Here is a 25,420-nt window from a genome sequence, read left to right as displayed (position 1 = left end):
AGGCCCCACAACTTCTGCTTTCACTCTCCTGGGATGCTTCCCTGAGAGCACCACATAGGTCCAGCCTACTTAAGAATGAGAGACCACATGGACGACAACACAGGCGTGCTAGTGGATGGCCACCATGAGCTGTCAGGTGAGTGAGTGAGGCCATCAACGACCTTCCCACCCAAACTGCCCCCTAGCTCAATGTAGCCCAGGAGTGGGCCCAGGCAAAACCAGCAGCAGAACCACCAAGCCAACCCACAGAATCATTAGAAGTAGTAAACTGCTGTTGTAAGCCGTATGTTTTGGACTGTTCTGTTGCATAGCAAGAGTTAACTGATTTAATTCAACGTAGCAGAAATTGAATGCCAAAGTTTTGATGAGAAGCCGTATTTCCTTTAGGCCTGGCCTAATGTCTTCAGCCTTCAGCCTCTTCCCTTGAACATCTCGAGATGCCAGCTTGATTGCATGGGGATGTTACACTAGAAGGTACCGGTGACTTCTGAGTGTGATAAGCCACCCTCTGGGTTGGTTTAAATGTCATATTTACCGGAGGCTCAGAAATACAGATGACCTTCTGAGAGAGCTCCTGGACTTGTAATTCTAAGAGCAAAACTCATTACAAAAAATGATATAACAAATCGAGGGTTAAAAAAAAAAAAAACACTTCGAAATACATTGCTAATTACTCAGGAAACTTACAATGAAGATAAAGTCCAAAGTTATCTTCTGAAAATAGCTTGTACTTCTAGAGAACAGCAGCAGCTAACAAGTTGGCAGGTAATGAACACCTACACTGCGTAAGGAACTTTGCTGAGGGTTGTAGCGGCCATGTCACCACACCCCCACCGCCACTCCAACCCTCCCTCGCTGTATGGGATCATCCACCCCTGCCCCAGTGGGCTGTGACTGGCCTCATGAACCAAACAAGTTATTCCCACTCTCCTTACCACCATGTTTCCAGGAGTAGTTAATACACATAGAATACTATAAAAATCAGAATGCATTATGGGCTGAATTGTGTCCCCCTCAGATTTGTATTTGAGGTTCTTACCCCCAGTTCTTCAGAACATGACTGTGTATGGATAGGGCCCTTAAAGAGGTAATTAAAGTAAAATAAGGTCATTAAGGTGGGCCCTAATCTAACTGGTAGGTGTCCTTATAAAAAGAGGAGATAAAGAGACAGGCCCGGAGGGAAGGCCATGTGAAGACAGAGCAGATTGTCACCTGCAAGTCAAGGAGAGAGGCCTCAGAAGAAATCAACCCTGTCTACACCTTGACCTTGGACTTGGGAGCTTCCAGAACTATGAGGAAATAAATTTGTTGTTTAAGCCACACAGTGGCGACCCCGGCAAACTAATACAGAACACTTCCACTTGGAAGTTTTAACCAACTCAACTAACGTGGATTTATATAAGGGACAGGCCCCAAAATAGGAAGGTCATCAATTTCATCTGAAAAATGCAGTGAGTCATTAGGATAGTAGTTCCATTTCTCTGATTTTTTTTTTTTTTTTTTTTTTAAGTTCTGGCCTCCTCTTTGGGCTGGCTTTGCCCTCAGGCTGGCCTTTCCTATGGGTGGCAGTAAGATGGCCAGCAGCTCTCAGGCTCTGTTGGGTCCTGAACCTCCCAGGAGAAAGAGGGCCCACAAACCTCCTCGGGACATGTCATTTACATGAGCCCTCACTTACTGTGTAAGTGTCCTACTAATATGGCGCCTCTCACGTATCCATTTCATCACGGGGGTGCCCTGGAAGGTCTACTGTTAGCATCACACACTGCAGGGCGCGAGGAAAGCAGGGCCCAGAGTCATGTAACTTGCCTTGCGGTATACAGCCGACAACTGCAGCAGAGCCAGAAGCGAACTCAGGGCTCTCCGACTACACACTGGGCATTCATCTTCCCTTACAGACAAAGACTGAGGCAGGGGTCAAACGTTTTCTGTAAAAGCCCGAGCAGTAAACACTGTAGGCTTTCAAACCACAGAAGTAGGTCCCCTGTTGTTTTGTTTATACGACCATTTAAAACATAAATGGGGCGCCTGGGTGGCTTGGTCGGTTAAGCGCCTGACTTCGGCTCAGGTCATGATCTCACGGTCCGTGAGTTCAAGCCCCGCGTCGGGCTCTGTCCTGACTGCTCAGAGCCTGTAGCCTGCTTCAGATTCTGTGTCTCCCTCTCTCTCTGACCCTCCCCCGTTCATGCTCTGTCTCTGTCTCAAAAATAAATAAACATTAAAAAAAATTTAAAAAAAATAAAACATAAACAACTGAACATGCTGAATGCCACTAAACTGTACACTTGGTTAAAATTGCAAATTTTATGTTATATATATTTTACCACAATAAAAAAAAAAGATAAAAAGTAAAAAGAGCCGTTCTTAACTCTTGATACAGAAATAGCCCAACGTCAGATGTGATGGCAGGTTGTTGTCTACCAACCTCTGAAGCATCACTGAGATTTTACTTCTTAGAAGAACTCTGTGCCAGTCACAGGTTTCCTGGATTTCGCAAATAAACTCTAACCTTTTATCAAAAAGTTCTGAAATACAATCAGTGGGCTGCCATTCAAATTTAGCAACAGAAAAGTGGTGGGGGAGCAAGGTCACAGCCGCAGAGGCCAGCCCCTACCCTTCAGGGTTCCTCCAGCTTTGGGGAAGAAAAAGAACTTGCTCTTCTATTCAGGAAAAAAAAATAATAAAATAAATATATATATGAAAGACTTTACTTCCTTTGTTATTAGTAGGAAAATGGAAGATAATCTTGAGGTCATTCTGTTGCACTAAACATAAGAAGTCAGTTACTGATCTGGGGTAGATCTTGGGAGTTACTGATTTTGTTTTGTTCTCTATAGAGAAATGAGACTATTAGAAAAGGCCAGATTCACTCCTGCAGAACTGTTTTCAGGACCTACAGATCTAGCAAGTGGTTGAAGCTCAAACGATAATATAAGACATTCAAAGATTAAGGAATTGCCCAAAGACTGGCTTAGTTGTTTTTTTACTGTTGCCTATAGACAAATTGCAAGTCTGGAAGTATATAGTGACTACGTAAGCCAGTGTCTTACCCAAAGACCTCTGACCAGGACCTTGCCTAGAGCTTAAGAGAAGGAAGTGCATGAGATGCAGCTCAAAGACATCTAATGAAAATGACTCAGAAAGGGGGGGGGGGCAGACATATAAAATATAGCTAACATTGCAAAATACCAAAAGTAATGGTTACGGGTGTGGACTCTACAGTCACAGACCTAAATCCCAATTCGGACTTCACTACTTCCTAGCTGTGTGATCCTGATCTAGTTACTTAACCTCTTTAAGTCTCAATTTTGTCATCTATGAGGAGGATTTTAATAGTTAGCTCTACCTGGCACACAGCAAGTGCTCAATAAATAAAAGCAATTATTATTAAACAATTATTCTGATAAAAAGTTCCAAATTCCATAGGTCTCACTGGCATCCCAGGCCAGGAAAGCTATCGCTTACAATCCCTACGTTGTTTCCTTGAATGGAATTTTCCTTCTCAATTCCTTCTTTGTGGAACATACTGTTAATATCTGACTTGTTTTTCAGTTAATCCCAACATTTAAGTGCATTTGCACGTGTAAGGAGAATCTGTCTAGCTGTTGCCTAAAGTTGCCCCAAGTTTAGTAAAAGTCCTTTCACTGACCTTGAAACACTTTGGAACTAACTCTAATTAAATTCTTTCTGGGTTTTACAGTAATGTTACAGATACTACCTTTCCTTAAGAACAGGAATGCTAGCGCATGGGTGGCTCAGTCAGTGAAGCGACCAACTTCGGCTCAGGTCATAATGTCACAGTTCGTGAGTTCAAGCCCCGTGTCAGACTGTGTGCTGACAGCTCAGAGCCTGAAACCTGCTTCAGATTTTGTGTCTCCCTCTCTCTCTGCCCCTCCCCGGCTCATGCTCTGTCTCTCAGAAATAAATAAATGTTAAAAATTAAGAAAAAAAAAAAAAGAATAGGAATGCCAGAGTAGCAAAGTGTTGTGTATTTCTAGCTGGTTCTCAGAGGGATCTGAATGGCAAAAAGCAAATTTATGATTTTAACAGATTCTTAAAAAGCAGGTGTTCCAAAATCTGCTGTGATTTATTAGCAATCACATACTCCAATCATAAGCATTTTCCGAAGTTTTTGTTTTAAGAATATAAGCTCGTCTTTTATAAACAGAAAGAGAAACATTTTCTGGCTCTGTCTGGTAACATAAGCTTAAGAACATTTGGGGGGAAAAACCTTAGGTAATGTAACCACTGACAGATTTTACAGTGGAACATCTACTTTCCTAACCACTGAGAAGATGCACAGAAAAAAGATGTTTAAAAGAAAATACATCCAAATGTCAACAGTGATCTTTCTCAGAATGATCATTGGGATTTTTAGTCTCTTTTTTCAAACTTTTTTAAATGTATCTCTACATCAACATGGGGCTCAGACTCATGACCCCAAGTTCAAGAGTCTCATGCTTTTCCAACTGAGCCACCCAGATGCCCTGATTTTTAGTATCTTTTTAATATATATTTTGTATTTTACAAACTTGTTAAAAATCATTACATGCTGGGGATCAGAAGGGCTCTCTTTCATTCTTCTTCTTCTTCTGTCCTGTCACAGCAAGTGACAGGTGACCCGGAGCCTGACAGAGGGGTCTGAATGCTGGTCTGCCACTTACTGGCAGTGTTATTTTCAGCTAGTCACTTCACCTTGGAACTTCAGTATTTTACTGTCAAAGTGGAATTGAGAATTAAACGTGAACACACTGAAAAGCGCCCCGCAGGGCCTCTCACATGGTTGTTTCTAGTACTAACCCAATACTACAAAGCTGGAAATGGAAAAATTTTCACATCTTCCTTTCTGTTCCCTTCTCTTTAAGCTTATATAACATTGATTTGATTCCAGTTATTTATCCAAATTCTCTGTCCAGATGTCTTTTATTATGTACATGTCAAACAAGTTATAGAACAATCAAACCATAGTTAAGTCATAGCATGACTTAACTTTCATTGTACTTCTGCTTCTAGAGCTCAGAAAATAAACAGATCCCTCACGGCTTGCTCACATGTAGCTCTCAGGTAAGGATCTGGAGGAAACAATTAAGTTCCTGTCACGAGTTTTCTCTCCTTTATTCACTGGGTCATCAGAAGGAAGGGAGGATCATAGTCTGTGCATGAGGTTGCAGAAGAAAGAAAGACTCCTCCCATGAATTCAGAGGCAGCCATGGCTTCATGGACCAGAGTCCCGCATTTGCTTAAGAAGTATCTGCCTTCTATATCTACAGCGAGAACCAGAAAAGACTGAGATGCTTTTCTGTGCATTTTTTTTTTTTTTTAACCAACAGCCAAGTTAGGTTTATAGACTTCTGTTATGTAGCAGGGGTCCACGTTTGACGGTGAAAGAAATTCAGATACATTGTGGACTGTCAGAGAATCTACCAGAAGCCATTCTTTACAAATCGAAATCATCCATCTGCAACAGATCAGCTCGCAGCGTTGGCACATGTGGTGGTAAATGAAGACCTTCCTCAGCGATGCTTTGCACGCAAACACACAAACACTACAGAACTTCCTGAAGTGGTGTTCTTTGCACAGCACACTCATAAGCCGTACACAGTTGGACTGTGCTCAAGTAAATCTACTAAATTCTTTTCTTTCTTTTTTTTTTTTACAGTCTATTTATTTGAGAGAGAGCGCGCACGAGCACAAGTTGGGGAGGGGCAGAGAGAAGGAAAAACGGAATCGCAAGCAGTTTCTGCACTTTAAGCTCAGAGCCCAGTGCGAGGCTCAAACCCACAAACTGCAAGAGCATGACCTGAGCTGGGATCAAGAGTCCAATGCCCAACCAACTGCACCACCCAGGTGCCCCTCCTAAATTCCTTTCTTGGTAATTTATAACTGTATATTAAATGCCCTTACAAGTCCTATAGTATAGAAATAGATTTCCTAAACTGACCTGAACTAGAATTGGAATCACTCTTTTGTTGGTACATCCATTAACATCTTGCAGAAGCAATGACCTGTAGAACACCAGTTTGGGAAACATAACATACAGAGATCAAGTGGTACAGCACTGCGTGTCAGAGCACCAGTAAAAAAGTGCTTTGTGGATGGAGGGGGCACCAGTGCAGATGGCCTTGCAAAGGAGGACATCTGACCTCCCGGGGAAAATGCCCCAAATTTTGGGAGAGTTATTTTGTGGGGCTAGGGATTCTGAATCAATGAGTTACAGCAATTACCAAGGGGATCTTGACCAATGAATCATTATGTTTATGCTGTGTCTGACTCTCCTCCCAGGAAATCAGTTTGAACCCTTGTAACGGACACCGATTCAGAGCACAGAATATGGATTCTTTGGCCCCAGCAAAGTCACTTTATTTTTCCAGGAAAATAAAACAACCATACAATGTATTGTGACATGTGGCTGAGCTGAGAGCATAATCGAAGTCTCCAGACTAGCTGTCTACAATTCTAAGCTTCCTCCTGTTACTAAAATAGCCTCCACAATAAAAGAAAACCCACAGTCACGTATAGCTAACTCCCTACCTTTTAATTATTCATGGTAATGCCTTGCATTTGTAGAGTTTATACTTTAGAAATGCTAATCAGGTCCAAGGATTACATGAATAATGGAAAGCCACAAATAATTACCAAATGTGATTTTAAGCAATGTTTTCAACACATGCTCTCCCCAGAAATCTTCCCCAAATATTACCTCCCCCCTCCCTTCCACTTACATTCTTCATCCTAAAAGAAACCTTAGTACAGTTAGTTTTATCAGGAGGACGAACCTAACTTTTGTACTTTGCTTTTTCTCTGGGTACCCTAGTCATAATGACGCCGAATGACCAAAAAGTAGTAGTAATAAGAGGAAAACAAGAGGTTCAGGCCCAGACACTAGATGCGCTATTTGAAAAGGGGAATCTGAAACCCGGCTCTGGCCCCCAGCCACTATGTCAGTGGAGAAGATAACTGCCTTCCCCTCAGTTGTGCATGGTGGTGCTCCCATCTGTTTCTTCCCCCAGTGAGTCAGTATACCTGCCAAAAACAATGAGCTTTAAACCAGATTACTGATGCAGCAGTTTCCCTGCCTTCCTCTAGGGGAAAAAAACCCACCCAAACAATGCTGGTGTTCCCATTATTAAAAAAACAAAACAAAACACTACATTAGCTAATGTCCAATTTTGCCAATTAAAACCAAATGCCATTTCATAGCCATCCAACCGGCAAAAATCAAAGTGTCTTACTAAATCCAGGCTAAGTGAGATACGGAGTAATGGGGACCTTCACATAGTACACATGGGGTTATGTTGACAAGATGATTCTGGAAAAGCAATCTGGCACGTGAAAACGCTCATACCACATCTAGGAATATACCAGAGAAACCTGCGTATATGTCCAAGGAGAAGTGTACCGATGGTTAGTGCTGCACAATCAGCAGTCGCAACAGGACAAGACAAAAAAATGAATCCACTTCTCTGTCCATCATATGGAAAGCAGGAAGTAAACTGGTAAAAGCACAATGAAGAATTAAACTGTGGTAAAGTCATGTCATAAAATTCTAGGCAGCAGTTAAAGCAAACTATATAGGACTGGTGTTTCTTTAAAAAAAAATTTTTAACATTTATTCATTTTTAAGAGACATGGAAAGACAGAGCATGAGTGGGGGAGGGGCAGAGAGAGAGGGAGACACAGAATCCGAAGCAGGCTCCAAGCTCTGAGCTGTCAGCACAGAGCCTGATGCGGGGCTCGAACCCGTGAACCATGAGATCATGATCTGAGCTGAAGTCAGATGCTTAACCAACCAAGCCACCCAGGCGCCTTGGACTGGTATTTCAAAACTTGAGGGGATAAGTACAAACTCACAGACATATTAATATGATATAATTTATATGAATTTAAACATGTAAATTATTTAACGATCTATCCATGTAGTGAAAGTGAGGGAACAGACAGGAAGAGTACATGTTATCTCTTGGGAAGGGGAAAAGGGGGTGAGGAAGGGAAGGAAGGAGAAAAGACCCTGGAAGATACATAGGAAACTGTGATATTAGCCATAATATTTTATTTATATTCCCCATAAATATTGTATATTTTGCTATAACATTTTTTATCTGGGTCTCAGGCATATGGTTATTGCATTAGCTGTTCGCTAAAAAAATTTTTTTTAAGTAACAACTTTCAAAATATTATAAATTATAGCCTTCTTTTAAAGGCCAAAATGAATGATAAAATAGTGGACTGAGAAAATTATACAACCTTACAACAGTGTGCAAGGTGAAAAGGAGCTGGGTTATCCAGCCATGACGTAGTATCTTCCTGAATATTACCTTAAGAACACAATGATACATTTCAAACACACTTTATAGTGTCTTTATTTTTGTGTGGCTGATACAAAAGCACATGGCTCACAATGCTGTTATGAAAGTAACTGTCAAGGAAAAGGAGTTCATGAAAAATATTTGCTATACTTATACGATCACTAGACATCTTAGAAAAAAAATAATCTTTAATTATTTAATCCTCATATAACTTACTTTCAACTGTTTTTAAGTCTCCTAAAATTTAGAAGTAGTAGCAGCAATGCTGGGTTTTTAGAAACACTACAATGAAGCCATCAAACTACAAAAACTTTCCAAATAACATTTGGTACTGCTTACACACTAGCTTATTAGTGCCAGGCACAGTTATAAGCACACTTATGTTATCATCCCACCTAATCCTTAACAACCCTATGAGACAGGTGTTGCTATTATCCCTGGTTAATAGACGAAGCAAGTGGGAACAGAAATATTAAGCACCTTGCCTGAAGCATAAAGTTGGAGCCCGTTGTGCCACCTCCCGGAGTCCAAGTTATTAATCCCTCCACATATTGCCTCCAGGAGACCACAACACCACGCACATGGGAACACCCTCAATTCAACATTTACTTTCATATACAATCCTCAATTAAAAACAAATTGTTTTTAACATTTATTCATTTTTGAGAGAGAGAGAGGGAGAGAGAGAGAGCGCGTGAGCATGAGTGGGGGAGGGGCAGAGACAGAGGGAAACAGAATCCGAAGCAGGCTCCAGGCTCTGAGCTGTCAGCACAGAGTCTGACGCAGGGCTCGAACCCACGAACTGCGAGATCGTGACCTGAGCTGCAGTCGGACGCTTGACCTACCGAGCCACCCAGGGGCCCCGACAATCCCCAATTTTAAACTTCGGAGATACTTCTATGACATTCAAATCTGACTTGGCTTATTTTACCGGCCAGAAAATTTGGTTTCCACCAGGGATGACACTATCAAAGACTCTTCACGTCATTAGAAGTCCTGAAGCATCACTGGGATTCTGAGATCTTCATCAGCATCGGGAAAAGGAAACTTGTTTTTCTCAGGCTGTTAATTTAGAGATCAAGTGTCCTGAATTTTGGTTCTAGCACATCCTGCTGCCCAAACTGTCCTAAGCAATGTACGAACCAGGGTGCTTGCGAAGGCTCCATTCAGGGATGTTTGCTCTCCTTCAGTCAACGGCTTACAAGAGTGGACTCTAAATCTAAGGGCCACAGGGGAGGAAACGGATGATGCTAAGTGCTACAGGCTCACCCAGGATGGTTTTATTTTTTTCCTTTAACTTTCACACTAAAATGCTGCGGTTAAGTTTTAAGATAAAATAGGCTAGAGGACAACATAAATAGCTACATATTTAGCCAAAACAGTTTCTGTTACCTTGAGTCATTAAAGAGTCATTAATCTTGGGGGAAAAAAAAATCAAATCTAGGACACTGGTAACAACAAAGTAGGCCTCCACTTTAATGATTGTTACAGTACTCTCAGAAGAAAGGAATTCAAGAAACACTGAAAGTCCTGAATTAAAGTTTTGCTTTTTAACACGTCACCTCAAGAACGTACGGCCTCATTCTTTAACCTTGTTCTCCTGAAGTAATATGGAGCAGTAATTATATTAACCCCCTCATGAAGCATCAACAGTAGTAATGATCCACAAGAAATTCTCAGATGGAGTCTAGAGCATTCGATTTGCTTTTCTCTTATCAATAACGTTTCCCCAAAATCATGTCACTGGCCACATAAGCATAATCATCTCCTGACACTCGGGATTTAGTTAAATCTAGAGTCGGTGGCCAACAGTCCCTTTTAAATGTTACCCTTCTCCAAAATCACATCAAAGGAAAACGGAAATCCCTCATTCTTCTCTCGTGTCGTTGAGTTTTAATTAGAATAATGCAGGCTTATGTGTCTTTCTACTTATTTTCTTCCTCTACTCCAGTGAGTAAATTATGACGTAGAAGCTAATTTAATACATCCTCATGTTCACAAGACAGTGACAGAAAATGCTAGACGTGAAGAGTGAGGTTGAATGGATGAGACACAGGGTGAACACCAGCTAGGATGGGATTCGACCACAACAACGGGCCATCAGCAGACAGGCTCATGTGGCGAGAGAGCAAGAAGACAGTGGAGCAGACCCGAGCACACTTGCACAGTAACACTCAGCAGCCCTGAAGGGGAAAGAAGAGGCTGTGTGGGGAGCGTGGGGATACTCAGGGCCTGCAAAGAAGGACCAGGCGTCATTCCAAGTGCATTGCTGAGATGGTCACCCATGAGTTCCGGGCTTGAAAAGTACACAAGTGAGCTGGAAGGGTACTGACAGTGGTGAGAACACAGGGTTCGGGAGCCAGAGGGTGAAGAGCTCGGAAGGCGTGAGGCCACGGTGCTGGCGGAGAAGGAACTCACACAGCTGGGGAGACCGCGCGTGTTGTCTAGCATGGGGTAGACACCCCCAAAAAATCAGTGTTTGCTGAATCTGAAGTTTGTGGGTGCCTAGGGGAATTTCTGGGTTCGTGGTATTGTAGATAGAGAGCTAATAAGTCCCAACACAGACCTACGCTACCTAAACAGAGCCAAGTGAAGGTCACATAGCAGCAGAGAAAGTGTCAATGTCACTGCAACTTGTGACAATGGACACGATCTTGAAGTCATTTAGACTGTGAGAAAATGTCAAGTTGACTGATGATTGGAAGTGTTGACCCAAGTGGCCAGTTTGGAGTTCCATTCATAATTCATGCTAATGTTTATGCAACAGTATTCTAAACTACTGGATGCGTAAGGAGAGGGGAGACGATAATAAACACCACCGTGTAAGAATTAGGAAAAGGATTTACTACTGTAGTGTCACAGAACAATCAGGGGTAACAGACTCTTAAAAGGAAAACGTGATTCCCAGCGCAAGCCCAGGGTGAAAACCCAGAGTGCTGAGGTTTTGAATCCTAACACTGCAGATGCTACTTTGTATCTTTATATATTGCTGACTGAAAGGTCTGTGCCAGGAACCATCCACCTACAAAGAATCTGTTTTTCTGGGCCTCAGGGGGGAAAAATTGGCTGATGCAGAGGTGGCATTATAAAGGAGAGACATAAAAGGAAAATTCTCAGTGTGGCTTAATGAGGTACACTGGAATGGATTGGGGGGCCAGAGGGAACATGACCAGGAACACACTGGACTGCCCTACGCTTGCAGAAGCTCTTTCCCGAACCCACAGAGAAGCAGGTAGCAGTGGGAGACACTATGTTTCATGGAGATCTGGGAGAGTTGAAGTCAATTAGGATTTGTTTCTTTCGTGTAATTTCCCCCTGACTTGTAATTTATACTTTATAGCCATGATAGTGAATTTCAGTTGTTCAAAGGAAGGTAAATACTTGTAATACTCCAGACATGGCTGTAATGAGCATATACCACAACCTCAAAATGAACATTTAATAATGAGCCCCAGGGATGCCTGGAGTGGCTCAGTCTGTTGAGTCAGTTGAATCAAGAGTCCAGCTCTTGATTTCAGCTCAGTTCATGATCTCACCATTCTGAGATCGAGCTGTCCGCCAGGCTCTGCACTGAGTGTGGGGCCTGCTTGAGATTCTCTCTCTCCCTCTCCCCAGCCTGTGCTCTCAAAAAAAAAAAAAAAAAAAAAAGTTAAAAAAAAAAATGAGCTCCAGTTCTCCAGTAGTTCAAGGAGAGATGATGGTAGAAGGTGCTTCTGGAATGATCTGGCACTGGAATTTGGTCCAAGTCAGTCACGGCAGAATCTGCAAACTCTCTCAGCCATAAGGTCCTAGCAGAAAATTAACCACAGGTCCTCTCTGCACAAAGGCTAGCGGACAAAGGTCTTTAATACAAAAGTCACAGTCCTCTCACCAGGCAGGATGATGATCTATCTGATATCTCAAGGCCTTTGCTGGATTCAGAATAAAGTCCTGGATCTCGGAATGTTCCAGGGCTTGGGCAGATAGCCTCCCCTGCTGTGCTCCCTTCATTTTCTCTGGCTCTCAGTGTCAGTGCATCGTCTCTAATCAGTCATTGTGTAATAAACACTTAGGGAGCCTCAACCACATACTGGGCACCGTATTACGTCACACTCACAGTCACACTCACTGCCCTCTCAGAGTTTAGTCTTGTTGGAGAGACGTTTAACAACTACTCAACCACCAAAACCGACAATCTGGCTGGAGCAACAAAGGACAAGTACATGATCCTAGGACAGCCCAGAACATGGGACCCAGCCTGATCTGGGGACACTCTTAAGGAAATGACACTGAAACCAAAGAACAAGTAGGAGGTGACCAGGTATAGCAAAGCAGAAGGAGGAGAACCAAAGTACACAGCAGGTAGAGGGAAGAGCTCTACCTCAGGATATAAAGATCCGCTGGCACCTACGTTTAATAATAGTAAGAGCAGGGGCGCCTGGGTGGCGTAGTCAGTTAAGCGTCCGACTTCAGCCAGGTCACGATCTCGCGGTCCGTGAGTTCGAGCCCTGCGTCGGGCTCTGGGCTGATGGCTGGGAGCCTGGAGCCTGTTTCTGATTCTGTGTCTCCCTCTCTCTCTGCCCCTCCCCCATTCATGCTCTGTCTCTCTATGTCCCAAAAATGAATAAAAAAACGTTGCAAAAAAAAAAAAAATAAATAATAGTAAGAGCAGCATGTAACATCCAACATGGTGCTTGCACCAAATGCTCGCAGCTCTTCCTGCTGACTGACTCGTGAAAGAAACAAGACTACCACAGAGAAATAAAAGTATTGAAGCAAGTAATAGAAAACTGACCAAATTTAGAACAAACAGTCATGGTGCTGCAAACAGCACAAGAAAAGACAAACAGCCCGCATAAAGCTGGCAGCCTCACATGTAAGCACCTATCACCCAAGTCCTTGGCAGAAACCTGCCCACAAGCCCAAGACACTTCCATTAAGCACTTCTCTCTCTCTCTCTCTCTCTCTCTCTCTCACACACACACACACACACACGTAAAAACAAAAAAACTCTAAAAGTAGAAATTTTAAGGAGAAAAACGTTCCCTTTGATTGGTTTCCAAGATGGCAGAGGATCATGGCTATTGTTCCCTGATTAAGGCCAGAAGCGTTCCATTAATCCCAAGGAATAAAGGTGCACTGCCTTAATCATATTTGAAATAACAAGTGAGATGATCTGACATAATGGTAATTTATTTCCTTCACTTCACACGACACAATTACAGGGCATGGCAATGAGTAATCTGCCTGACATCTAGTACATCTGATCCACACGAATAAACATGGGACAAGGATTCAGTCACACACACCTATTGTGGGGAAGAGACTAAAAAGGCCTCAGAAAAGTGGCGGCTGTCTTGGAAATTTTCACTCACAAGCTAGTTAAGGTACGAGGCAGGAGATTAGATGACGGACAATTTCTCTAACAGGCATGTAGTGGGACAAAGAGTATGTTGGTAGAAGTTAGCAGAAAATTCGTCATTTGTAGTCAAATATCCCGCTTTTTATAAACATCATTTAATGAGCCCCACGAATTTTCTAGAGAGTGTGCTAAATGCTTATAATATCTCTAATCCTCACCTCCACCTATGAGCATAGCATTATTAATTTCATTTTACAGCTCAGAACCTGAAGCTTGGGAAGGTTAAAGAACCGTAACTTGCCTATGTCCACATACAGTGCTTTTTCTAGCACATCACACCGTCTCTCGTCCCACAGTTATTCTGAATTTCGAAATAACCTCGGCAAACTTGGATGTAGCCGCTAATAGTCAATCTGGTTAAACTTTTCCCACCACAGAAACTGATAGCCCTGACAGCCACAGGGTCTGAATGTCTATAGTTCTCTCCCGGGGCTCAGAGGCAACAACTACAATCTCGACTCTGCATTTGTACTTAGATTTTGTGTTAACATTGTTTGGGAAGGTTTCAACAGGAGCTCACACAGAGATTCCAACTCTCCACCCCAACTCCAAGTCATTTCTCAACAAGAGCACTTGATACTTGACCCTGAAAGTGACCCTATGAGGACAACACCAGCCTCCATAATGTTGTTCCCAAGGATGTAAGTTTTAGGACCACGGGTTCCACTAAATCCACAGACTATCTTGCTACTACTTTATTAGGCCCGAGACTCTAAGGATGCTTCTAGCCCCAAGAGCCATGTATATTCAAGATCAAACTGTGAATATAATTTTCTTCGGTCTATATGCCTAAGCTCCATTCTCACTTCAAACTCCACACTGGCCCCAGAACGGTAAGTTCTCTGGAATCTGGACAGACTGTATTAAAATTCTCTAACAAATCATCACTGGGTCTAAAGCCTAAGAAAACAGAACTTGCATTTTATAGTCAGCAAAAATATGCATCGGTGTTCTGGCAAACACTTCAAACACAATGTCTTACGTCCATCTGTGTTATACTTCAGGCCTCTGTATCTAGATCTGAGGTATAATGGGGTATGACTTGCCTTTTGAGGTTGGCAAATCTAGAACATAAATTTAATACACAGAGGGTCCAACATAAATGGGCTCTTTCTAAATGCTCACATCTGAGAATTAAGATGAAACCCTCTCAATAAAATTTCCTTTGTTGCTGTGAAGTATTAGTTTCTGCTCAAAACATGGCCAAGGTGCCTGCAAATGACCTGGTAACTTTTTAGTAACAACGGATTAAATTTAAAGTTGCTCCCTTGAGATATGCCAATTTTAGTGGAAAAGGATACTCAATTGAACCTTCTAATAAATAACGGGGAAGATTTATCAGCTGGGAGATTTTCACCAAATACGTGTGCTTGGTTCCTATTGGTTAGAGCAGCCAGCTATTTTAGCTCCACTGATTATAGCTCTTGAAACAGGCACATAATTTTTTTTTAAGTTTGTTTATTTGAGAGAAGGAAGGAGAGAGAGCTCATGCCTGTGTGACTGGGGGAAGAGGGAGAGAGGGAGGGAGAGGGAGGGAGAGGGAGGGAGAGGGAGAGGGAGGGAGAGGGAGGGAGAGGGAGGGAGGGGGAGAGGGAGAGGGAGGGAGAGGGAGGGAGAGGGGGGGAGAGGGAGAGGGAGAGGGAGGGAGAGGGAGGGAGAGGGGGGAGAGGGAGAGGGAGAGGGAGGGGGAGAGGGAGGGGGGAGAGGGAGAGGGAGGGAGAGGGAGGGAGGGAGGGAGATGCAGGGAGAGGGAGAGGGAGGGAGGGGGGGAGGGAGGGAGAGGGAAAGGGAGGGAGAGGGAGGGAGGGAGATGCAGGGAGAGGGAGAGGGAGGGGGAGAGGGAGGGGGAGAGGGAGGGGGAGAGGGAGAGGGAGGGAGAGGGAGGGAGAGGGAGAGGGAGAGGGAGAGGGAGAGGGAGAGGGAGGGAGAGGGAGGGAGAGGGAGGGAGAGGGAGAGGGAGAGGGAGAGGGAGGGAGAGGGAGAGGGAGAGGGAGAGGGAGGGAGAGGGAGAGGGAGAGGGAGGGAGAGGGAGGGAGGGAGATGCAGGGAGAGGGAGAGGGAGGGAGAGGGAGAGGGAGAGGGAGAGGGAGGGAGAGGGAGAGGGAGAGGGAGAGGGAGAGGGAGAGGGAGAGGGAGGGAGAGGGAGAATCCCAAGCAGGCTCCAAGCTCAGAGTGGAGTGTGACACAGGGTTCAAATTCACAAACCATGAGATCATGACCTGAGCCAAAACCAAGAGTCCAAAGCTCAACCAACTGAGCCATTCAGTCACCCCCAGGCACATAATTTTTACAACTTTAAGTTTTATACAGCAAGCAAACCCCAATGCATATACTACCTCACCATACAAAGAATGTGATTATGTAGAGGTCAAATCATGTTCCCCTTGTACAGTGACATCTATGGTAATTTTCTACTTCTATAACACAGAATGCCTAGAAGACGGTTCTACTCACTCAACACGTATTCAAGGAGAATCCAATGAGTGCAAGCCATACAGCAGATGTTATGGTCCTTGTTCCTGACATTCACTGTTATTTTTATATAAATCTTCTGAATAAGACATTGTATTTCAAGTCTCTTTAGCAAATAAAATTTATGCCAGTCAATTTGACTTTAAGATTTCCTCCTTATAATAGGGATCTTTGATGTTACTGCTCCTCTTAACTATACATTTGCCTCACTAGTTGTAAAATTCTACTGGTAATGTCTTTGCCTAGTGCTGAAATGGCATGAATAAAGCCACTGGGTACAGACAACAGTCCAAGTCTTACAGAGCCCAAGAGGAAAAGAAACAAGAAGCTGTGGGAGAATGAATTCTAGAATGGCATTTTTACTTGACATAACGCTCCTTTTTGGGGGGAGGAAAAAAAAGACTCATGACTTACAAAGAGGACATTACAACTGTTAGATCATCACCAATCCAATAGGAATATAAATGGTAAATAGGAGATCGTATTTCATTTGGAAACCTTAACTGGCAGAAATTCTACCTTCATAGTGGATAAGCCAGAAGAAAAGAAGTTAACTGCAGGCTCCATAAATACACATTTTAACAAAAAGGCAGACAAGGAGTAAAGGGAGAAGGAGAGCACATTTGCTCAGAACTACTGCGCCCTGATTTAAAGGAGAAATTTGATAATCTGCAATTTGCTAACAAAAGGGGCAGAAGGCATTAACCTAGATATTAACAGAGTAGTCAATTAATACTACCCTGTAAACATATGCCTTCATTTTTTCCACCAAGGAAAATGATGGAAAACAACAAAACAGAGTAGAATCCCCGATATACTCTTAGGTAGAGGCAACGAGGTTAAAGAGTGATAGGATTAACCTATCAGATACATCCAAATATAGTACTTACTGTTTCCCTCAAAGTAGTTACCTTGGAAGGACAATTCTAATACGGTCAACATTTCTTAAAATTCCTGTTAGACTTGCAGAGACTGTGCAAATTATTCTTAAATGTTAAGTTTATCTCCATTCGGTAATGTTCCATGCAGTCTGCAATTTCTTACCCAGAAGAGTAGTCCTGGCACTTGAATAGTTTACAGTTTCAAGAAGGGCACAGCTGTATGTGTAGATACTCTCGATATACTCTCTGTCCTTTCCCTGATTTTAGTTTGTATTCTTGCATTATTGGTCCATAGTGGTCTTCCTCCACTAGACAGGTAAACACCTCTGAGAGTAGAAACCGTGTCAATTACCTTTGCACCATCTCCACAAACGACCCAGCAACGTAATCTGTACAGAGTGTACATTTAACAAGTGTTGGTTTAGGGAGAAAATGTCTTTTTATTTAATAATGACACCTGCTCAGCAAAATTCACCATAAGGTAGGTTTGCCTTGAAACTTATCTAAGGGCATTTAGTCACTGCAGTACCTAAGTAGGCTGGCCTCTGCCAGTCCTAACGTCAGCACTGCACTGAGGCTTGGGCTCTGGAGGTGTAAGAGCAAGAACATAAGCCCAATTCGCTCCCAATTACTCTCTAAATGTTATATATCAATATTATCAAGTACATCCCTATCGATTACATGGGAGAAAAATCCCTCCTTCAAGAACTGATCTCATCTACTAGCTAAACAAACTACAGTCTCAGTCCACCAGGGTAATTTTGAAGCCACAATGGGAGTGCAGACGGTAATCGATATGTTTATTCCTACTGAGTTCATTATGATGGTTACCCAACAGCAGAGTACCCAGAAAGATACTACTTGTCATGAACCCAGGGTAATTCTTGACAGAAGCATTTTGCTTACTGAATTTAGATAGCATGCTTCTTTATTCCTAGTAATGACAGAATAAAGAGATTAAGCATGAAAACCAAGTTTGGGTACAGTTGGCTGATTAGGCCACAGAGTAGGCAGAAAAGAAAACAAAGTGATTGTTTATCTTAATAGTCACACATGGAAGATAATCTGTTTGTCATCTGGCTATGATGCTCTGGAAATAATTTAGAAAATAAAAGTCTATTGTAAGTTGCAAAAGATGGTACAGGCAACTGGTGAGTTAAGAATAATATTCAGAGCAGGCAATAACATTTACGTGGGAAAGGACAGCTGAAATGGTCTATAAAGCCAGGTTATTATGCTTCCTTGCAGGAAAGAGGCTGTCTGCTCCATCAGGCCCTTTTTAAAAACCACATTCATTTCAGGACCTGACCATATCTGGCACCAGGAAGCAATTAAGGATAGACAAATCAGAGAGGACAAAAATTCAGAAGATCAAAGCTCTACAGACTCAAACTGTGTTGTCCAATAAGGTAACCACTAGCCACATGTGGCTCTTTAAACTCAAAATCAATTAAAATTTAAAAATCAGTTTCTCAGTTATAGCAGCTATATTTCGAGTACTCCCAGGTACATGTGGCTAGTGGCTATCATACTGGACAGTTCATACATAGAATACCTCCATCACTGTTCTGATCGACAAAGCCAGATTTGAAAGTGGACATTCCGACTGTTCAGACAGACCTGATGAGAAATTTAGAACCAAGCCAATAGTATTACTCGTTAGGAATCATTAAAGATTTCCAATGTTGTTTGTTTATGTCTGGGCATTCTTATCAACGTAGCATTTTTCTTCTAGTCTTTTTCTTCTTTTTCCCTTTGATATAAGGAAAAGTAGAAAAAGAAAAATGGTAGGGATTCAGAAACTCCTTAAGTCTCTCTTATCCACGAAGTTGCACGAATTGCCAAAAATAAATACATTTTTAGAAGTAACTACTTCCTCTACCCTTTTTCCCTTTAAATAAAATACTAAAGGCAACTGGGGGGAAAAAAAACCACAGAAGAAAGAGAGGAATTCAAGAAAACTACCCAGAACAAAATGGATAGCTATCCCAAATTACTGTTCCAAAATGCCTAAGGGAAAAGTACCGCAAAATCAAGAACATTTCCAAAAATACACAGTGGGCACAGTTCAACAGTTCCACATTAATTTAGAAAGCTAACACCTCTTAAGAGGCCAAATGATTTTCTACCAACCATTGAAAGTACTGGGTTTTCATCAAGACCACACTCTGGTTCAACTGTCTAATTCCTGGGCAAATAAAAGAATCACCTATGTCAGCTTCCATCCGTGGCATCAGTAAATTCCTGAAGTCATTTGGTTCTAAGATAGAAACTATGTCTGATAGTAAGATTAAAATCAACTACATTACTAAGGTTCTGTTGATTTGAAATTCCCTGTATACAGCCTTTTAAAAGTGAAGTAAAAATATACTTTGGGATTTAAAGTTGACAGTTTCAATTATACTTAAGAAAAGCAAACTCTAAGACTCATTCAAGAGCCAGGAAAAAGAAAGCCAGTCGTTTTCAGGCACTGGATTCTACTGAAACACTCATTCTATCAGGGCTTCAGTATTTGCTTGCTACTTTGCCATGCTACTGCTCTGTACCACACAGAGGAAATTTGATATCTCAGTGACAGAACAATTTGAATGCAAGCTAAAATTTAATCAGCACATAGAAACAACAAAACTGATAACCTATCAGCTTAAGAGACAAACAGCTCATATGCATTTGGGGGAAGGGGGTTGCAAGAATTAGGATACTGGGAAAAAAGAAACTTAAAAGGCAAGGCTTAAAGCCCCTCTTCAAAAATGTTATGATGTTGCCATCTCTGACAATTACAGCTCTGGGAGGGTAGCTATGAGACAATGCTAAAATGATGCAGTACAGGGGGATTCGAGAAGCCAGGCAAAGCTGCTGCTCCATTTCATCATTATGAAAGAAAGGTACAAGAATCAGACCTCCCCTTTCTGCACCCAGCACATTCCAACCTCCAGACAGATGTTCAGCAGAGTTACCATCAGAAGTTATAAAACGTCATGCTTTCCCCTCCCTGTTCTCTAGCTTTGCCCCCTACAGTGTGCTCAATGTTTGTTTTACTACCTTCTCAAGCTCCTTCAGAATAGAAAAAGAAGTAACATCTTGACTCTCTGCCCTTGGAAAGGACTCACTCCTAGGTCACTTCGTCTAACTCATCCCTTTTCAAGGAGAAACTCAGATCATTAAACAGAAATCACCAATGCACCTAAACAAGGTAGGGAGATGATCATTTTAACCTGGATTAAGTCCTATTTCCTTCCTGGTAAGGACATGCCATTGGTAACTGTTCAAATGAGCATGTATAAATTAAAGATCTCCAGGCCAAGAAAGTAGCTTGTGTCCAAAAAAAAAAAAAAAAAAAGGCAACTGATCTGAAACCTACCAAATCTGCAAAATCTGTTCTGCATTTCATGCATACACAGCTCTACAGAATGTGTAAATACAACCAGCAAACTGTGCTAGGAGGTCACAAGCACTCCAAACAGCGTGCACCACAGACACAGTTTGTAAATGTGCTACAGACAGTGTGGGAAATGGGGGCTGGTTCCAGTTCCAACCAAAGGGTAGAGCTAATGCATACCTTTAGGTCTTCTGGAATTCCCATTCTTTTGCTGTTCATCTTCCTCATTAATGGTGAATAAACCAAGGGGAATTGGCCTTGCACTGGTCTTCTTCAGTCTCTCTTGTCGGATAGCTGTAGCTGATCCAGGCATACCGCGGCTACTTGGTTTTTAATTATTATTATATTAAAAATATATGCTTATGTAATTGCAGCTCCCAGGAAGCTGCTAGTTTCCAAGCTGCCGGTTCATTTGAGCACTTGTAATAGATCCCCTATGGGTAAACAGTGTGCAAACAGCTGACAGATACTACCAGCCACTTGGCAACTGAGGCCCTGCAGTTCCCCCTCACCTAGCAGCAACCCCCCACCTCTCCTCCGCGCCCCCTCCCGCTTACTCCCCCCAGGCAAGTGGCTGGCTGGAGCTCGCTAGCTGGCACACACACGCTCACACAAGCACGCAGGCGCACTTTCCTTCCGGAAGCGCCCCGGGAAAGGCACGCAGGGTCAGAAGCCTCCTTCCACTGCCTAACCTGTTCAGTCAGATCCCAGCTTCTTCCTGCTGCGGCACCTTTGCCCAGGCTTCCTGCCACCGCACAGTAAAATATTCGGCACACGGCACAGAGGGAAAACCGGGATATGCTGTCCTGTAAACAGTTGCCCTGACAACCGGGACAGGTCCTAATCCGGGAGGGCTGGGAGCAGCTCCGGTCCGCCTGGAAGCGCAGGCAGCTGCGGGATGCTGGTCGGGGGAACTCACCGCAGAGGTCTGGAGCAGGGGGGAGGGGGCCGCCAGCGCTGTGCAGCTCCCTCTTCCTTTCTTCTCCGCCCGCCGGCCAGGCTGCAGCCCCGGAGGACAACTGTCGCCATGCCCGCACAGGCATCAGGGGACTCCCCAGGATGGGGAAGCGGACTCAAGGCAAGAAGTCCTTCTCTTCTTTGGGGGACCCGGTTTTCAATCATGACAATGTTTGCGAGTCCCTGGATGAAGGCATAGCTGGACGCCCATGGCTCATTCTGCACACAGTATCACATCACATCGCAGCTTTCTGGAGGTCCCTATCACCCCAGGCTGGGCCATGAGGATTGACACTGCCACGCACCTGAGACATTCCAGGGAGGACAGGCAGGGGGAGAACCATGCCTGTTCTCACCAAGACCACAATTTGGAATACCCCTTCTGCAAGTCAAGTTGAAAGGAGAGAAATGAGAAACTACAATCCACCTACTGGGGGGGGGGGGGGATCCATCTCACGGACATGCGGCCAACTCCCCCCAGTTCCCACTGCTCTGGGCGAGTCACTCCCAGCAGTGCTGAGCAATTCTTAACACTTGACCCACTTTTAGTTCTTTTTTGGACTCTTTTCTCCAAAGCATACAATCATGGGATTATTGTTTTCTTCTGAAATGAGCTTTCTCACTTAAGACTCTCCACTTCTAGGCTGCCTGAAATTTATGCTGTGTGTGAAAAAATTAAATTTATAGTAAGTGACACAGACAGATGCCTACTGCCAAATTGGTAGCTTTTGTTGCTTTTGTTTTTGCCTTTTAATCAAAATCAAGTCTGCTTAAAAAGTCCAAAACAATCCTCCCATCCCAGACCACTCTCCTACATTTTCCGACGCGGGGCTCAAAGTCACAAAACCGCAAGAACATGACCTGGGCCAAAACCAAGAGTTGAACGCTTAACCAAATGAGCCACCCAGGAGCCCCAAGCACCCTCTCTACATCCTTTGGATGGAAGGATAACTTCTGACAATTCACTTAACTTCTCTTGGTGCCTTAGCTTTCACTGTAAAATTGGGGTGACATCATTTACCTTACAGGACTGGGGAGAGGATTAAATGAAGCATAGTGGTAGCGGTAAGAAGTGCTTATACATATCACCTGCTTTTACATTTTACACTACATCTGTTGTAAGTACTCCATTTTTGCTTCGTATTTCAGGTGTTTCCAGTTCAACTATCAAGGCTATCGAGCAATAATATTGTCCAGCCCACTGCTGGAGCTGTACTAGATGGTTGGCAAATCCATGCTGGAAAAAAAACAAAACAGAACACTTCAGAAATCTTTTGCTCAAAGGCTGGGGGATTCAATTAAGAGTTACATGTGTAGATTGGGGAACTGAAGGAAATTTCAGGTATTAAGTTTACTTAAAATCATGTTCACCTCTTTGATGAGTACCTGGAATAAAAGAGAATGGGGTTGAAGAACTGCATAGGTCTGAGAAACCACCTAAATCAACGTTTTACAAGCAAGGAAAACCAAGGCGCAGGAGGTGAAGTTCCTTGCCCAGGTCAAACGTTACCCACCAACAAGTCTGTGGTGAAAACATGCTTCTCCTTATGACGAAAATTCGGCCTGCATCGTTTAGGATCTTAGATCCCTCTCGCTAGCTTCTTACAGAGATGGCAAGATGTGGAGAAGGAAGGAAAGGAGGATCCATGCTTCAAACATGCAAGATCTTGTTGTTTAAGAAATAAACAGTAGATACAACCTACTGCCATTAATTCTATTTGGAAATTCTATTTTTGAATTAAAGATGATTTGTTATTTCCTATTTATTTATTTAATCAAAAGATCAGTGAGCATAGTCCAGTATTATACATATTTATGAAAATCTTATCAAATCTAGTTTGTTTCTTCTACTTCCAGAGAATCAGGTTAGTACTTACAATAGCAACACACACACACACACACACACACACACACAGCTGAAACTACCTTTTGGCAGAAGCAGTGAAAAGCTATGTCTCAAGCAAATGACAAATTTCATTCAGAAATGTTTCTTACCCAGATACGGCTAACAGCTTCTGATCATCTCCATGGATCTAACAAAAGTATTACTGAAAGTGGTAAAGCTAAGGAAAAAGGGATCTTTTCCTTCATCTATCATCTTAAAAAAAAAAAGTTTATTTATTTTGAGAGAGAGTGAGCATGTGTGCAAGTTGGGGAGGGAAAGAGGGAGAGGGAGACAGAGAATCCCAAGCAGGCCCGATGTGGGGCTGGAATTCACACAGTGAGATCACGACCTGAGCTGATGTCTAACCAAACTGAGCCACCCAGAAGCACCCCCCCCAACCTTCATCTTTCAAATAAAAAATGAAAGGATTGCATTTACGAAGTATCTTAGGAAGGAAATGAAACATCTTTCCAAGAGTGGCTTTTAAAAAAGCAAAGTGAAAGCTGAAATTCAAATGACTTCTGCGGAAGATGTATATTCCTTTACTCTCAAGGATGGCCTGGATGGCTTTTTCTCCTCTTTTACAGGAGAAACACAGCAGCAAAGCAAAAGCTTCCTAGCACTTAACTTGTCCAGATAAGATTTCACAAAGGAGCCCTCCCTGAGGTCTGTGGAACAGAGATCACAGAACAGCCCTTCTGGGACACAGAGGACTCTAACTGAGCCCACCTCTACCACACCTAGCTAATCAACAACTCTCTTCTGTTAACAGCAATGGAATATCCCTCAAATGACAGAGATGGTACTCTTCATGCTCTAGGGTCTCATGGAGAATTTTGATCTGTATCAAAATGTGAAAGTCACCCAAATGGCTGTTTTGAAAGTTATGCCTAAACTATCTACTGGGGAAATGAAAGCCTAATCAAAGGAGGCCATATGTCACCAGCCATCCTACAACCCATGAGGCAGGGTGAGGTCAGGTCAAAGAATCCCAGTATCCAGAACATCTCCAGCTTTGTCAGATAAGTTTTATCTTTGTTAGTCACAACAGCACTGAGAGAGGAGTCATCGCCTGACAGATCAGGAAACTGAGGCTCAGGTTAAAGTCACACAGCTAGTTCGGTCACTGAGCCAGGATTAATTTGTGGGCCATCTGCTCTGAAGCTAAGATGCTTTTGTCCTGCTGCCTTGTAAATCCCGGTTGCAACATCGACTAGCTGTGTCCCAGTCACAGCTGTGACCAGTCACAGGGAAGCAAACAGCCCAAGATCAAATAATCATAATAAAGGATTTTTTTTTTCCTATCCACAAAGTACACATTTAAGACGTAAATACATTTGAGATTAATTTCCTAAATGCTCAAACCCAGGATATAGGTTTTCAGCTTTATTTCATTTTGGGAACACCGGGGCTTAGTCCCTACAGAGGCATGGGGGCTTTTATACTCAGACCCAAAACAAAGGCAGATGTGGAAAGGGGGATGGCCAGACCTGAAAGCAGAAGGAATCCTACTCTGAATTGCTGAACTCTTCCCCAGCACTAATAGGTGTTTTCAATTTGATGTGGCACATGTGTCCGTGAATGTTACCTGCAGGTACAGAATCTCAGATCAGTCCCCACGGGAACTGGGGTATGCAGACTTGCGAGAGTCAATTAGGTTTTGCAACTATCGTTAAAATAACAAATGATGGATTAATGGAGACTCTGTACAAAGTAGGAAGAAATGAGACATTGCCTAGTGAGAGACGGTAGATTTTACAACTAAGCTGGGTTTACTAGAGAAAAATGTTTGCAGTATAATCATAAAATATATTCGCAGTCATACTGAAAATGATACCACTCGTCCGCTATGAATGAAATAGGCCAATAGGTCCTTGAGCGATTGCTGTCCCCACCAATTCCCACCCCCAGCCCCTATTCCCTTAGTACACAATGAATTCATGTCTGTGTGTCCCTCTACCCTGGCTGCCTGGCGCCTCTGGGCTACCTCTAAACATGAGGTAGGGGAACATGAAACAGAGTCAAACTAACTGATCAGTAGGGGAACTCATCTCATGATTGGGACCTGCTTGTCACAATGTGAGATAGGAGAATAACCACATGTAGGCACATGTGTACACACACACACTTCAGGTTTCTGTT

At 43.0% G+C, this 25,420-nt stretch overlaps 1 protein-coding gene and 1 long non-coding RNA gene across 2 annotated transcripts in view; one reads left to right on the top strand and one right to left on the bottom strand.

Moving 5' to 3' along the window:
- Positions 1–20,777, bottom strand: part of MAP7 (microtubule associated protein 7) — a 151,536-nt gene extending 130,759 nt beyond the window's left edge. Inside the window, exon 1 of the mRNA XM_047102962.1 lies at positions 20,617–20,777. Within this exon, the coding sequence (XP_046958918.1) occupies positions 20,617–20,749 (133 nt within the window). The 5' untranslated portion in view covers positions 20,750–20,777. The remainder of the gene's footprint in view (positions 1–20,616) is intronic.
- A 334-nt stretch (positions 20,778–21,111) lies between these two features.
- LOC124529056 (uncharacterized) lies at positions 21,112–22,093 on the top strand. Its single transcript, XR_006966283.1, has 2 exons — positions 21,112–21,194; positions 21,436–22,093. It is a non-coding gene; the product is annotated as an uncharacterized LOC124529056 (long non-coding RNA).
- The last annotated feature ends 3,327 nt before the right edge of the window (positions 22,094–25,420 follow it).

Source organism: Lynx rufus, unplaced genomic scaffold (genome assembly GCF_022079265.1).
Source record: "Lynx rufus isolate CCGP_SWC_20201006 ecotype Redwood Valley unplaced genomic scaffold, mLynRuf1.p SCAF_6, whole genome shotgun sequence".
Lineage (NCBI taxonomy): Eukaryota > Metazoa > Chordata > Mammalia > Carnivora > Felidae > Lynx > Lynx rufus.
Note: the sequence above shows the minus strand (reverse complement) of the source record. Positions and strands in the feature narration are given on the sequence as shown.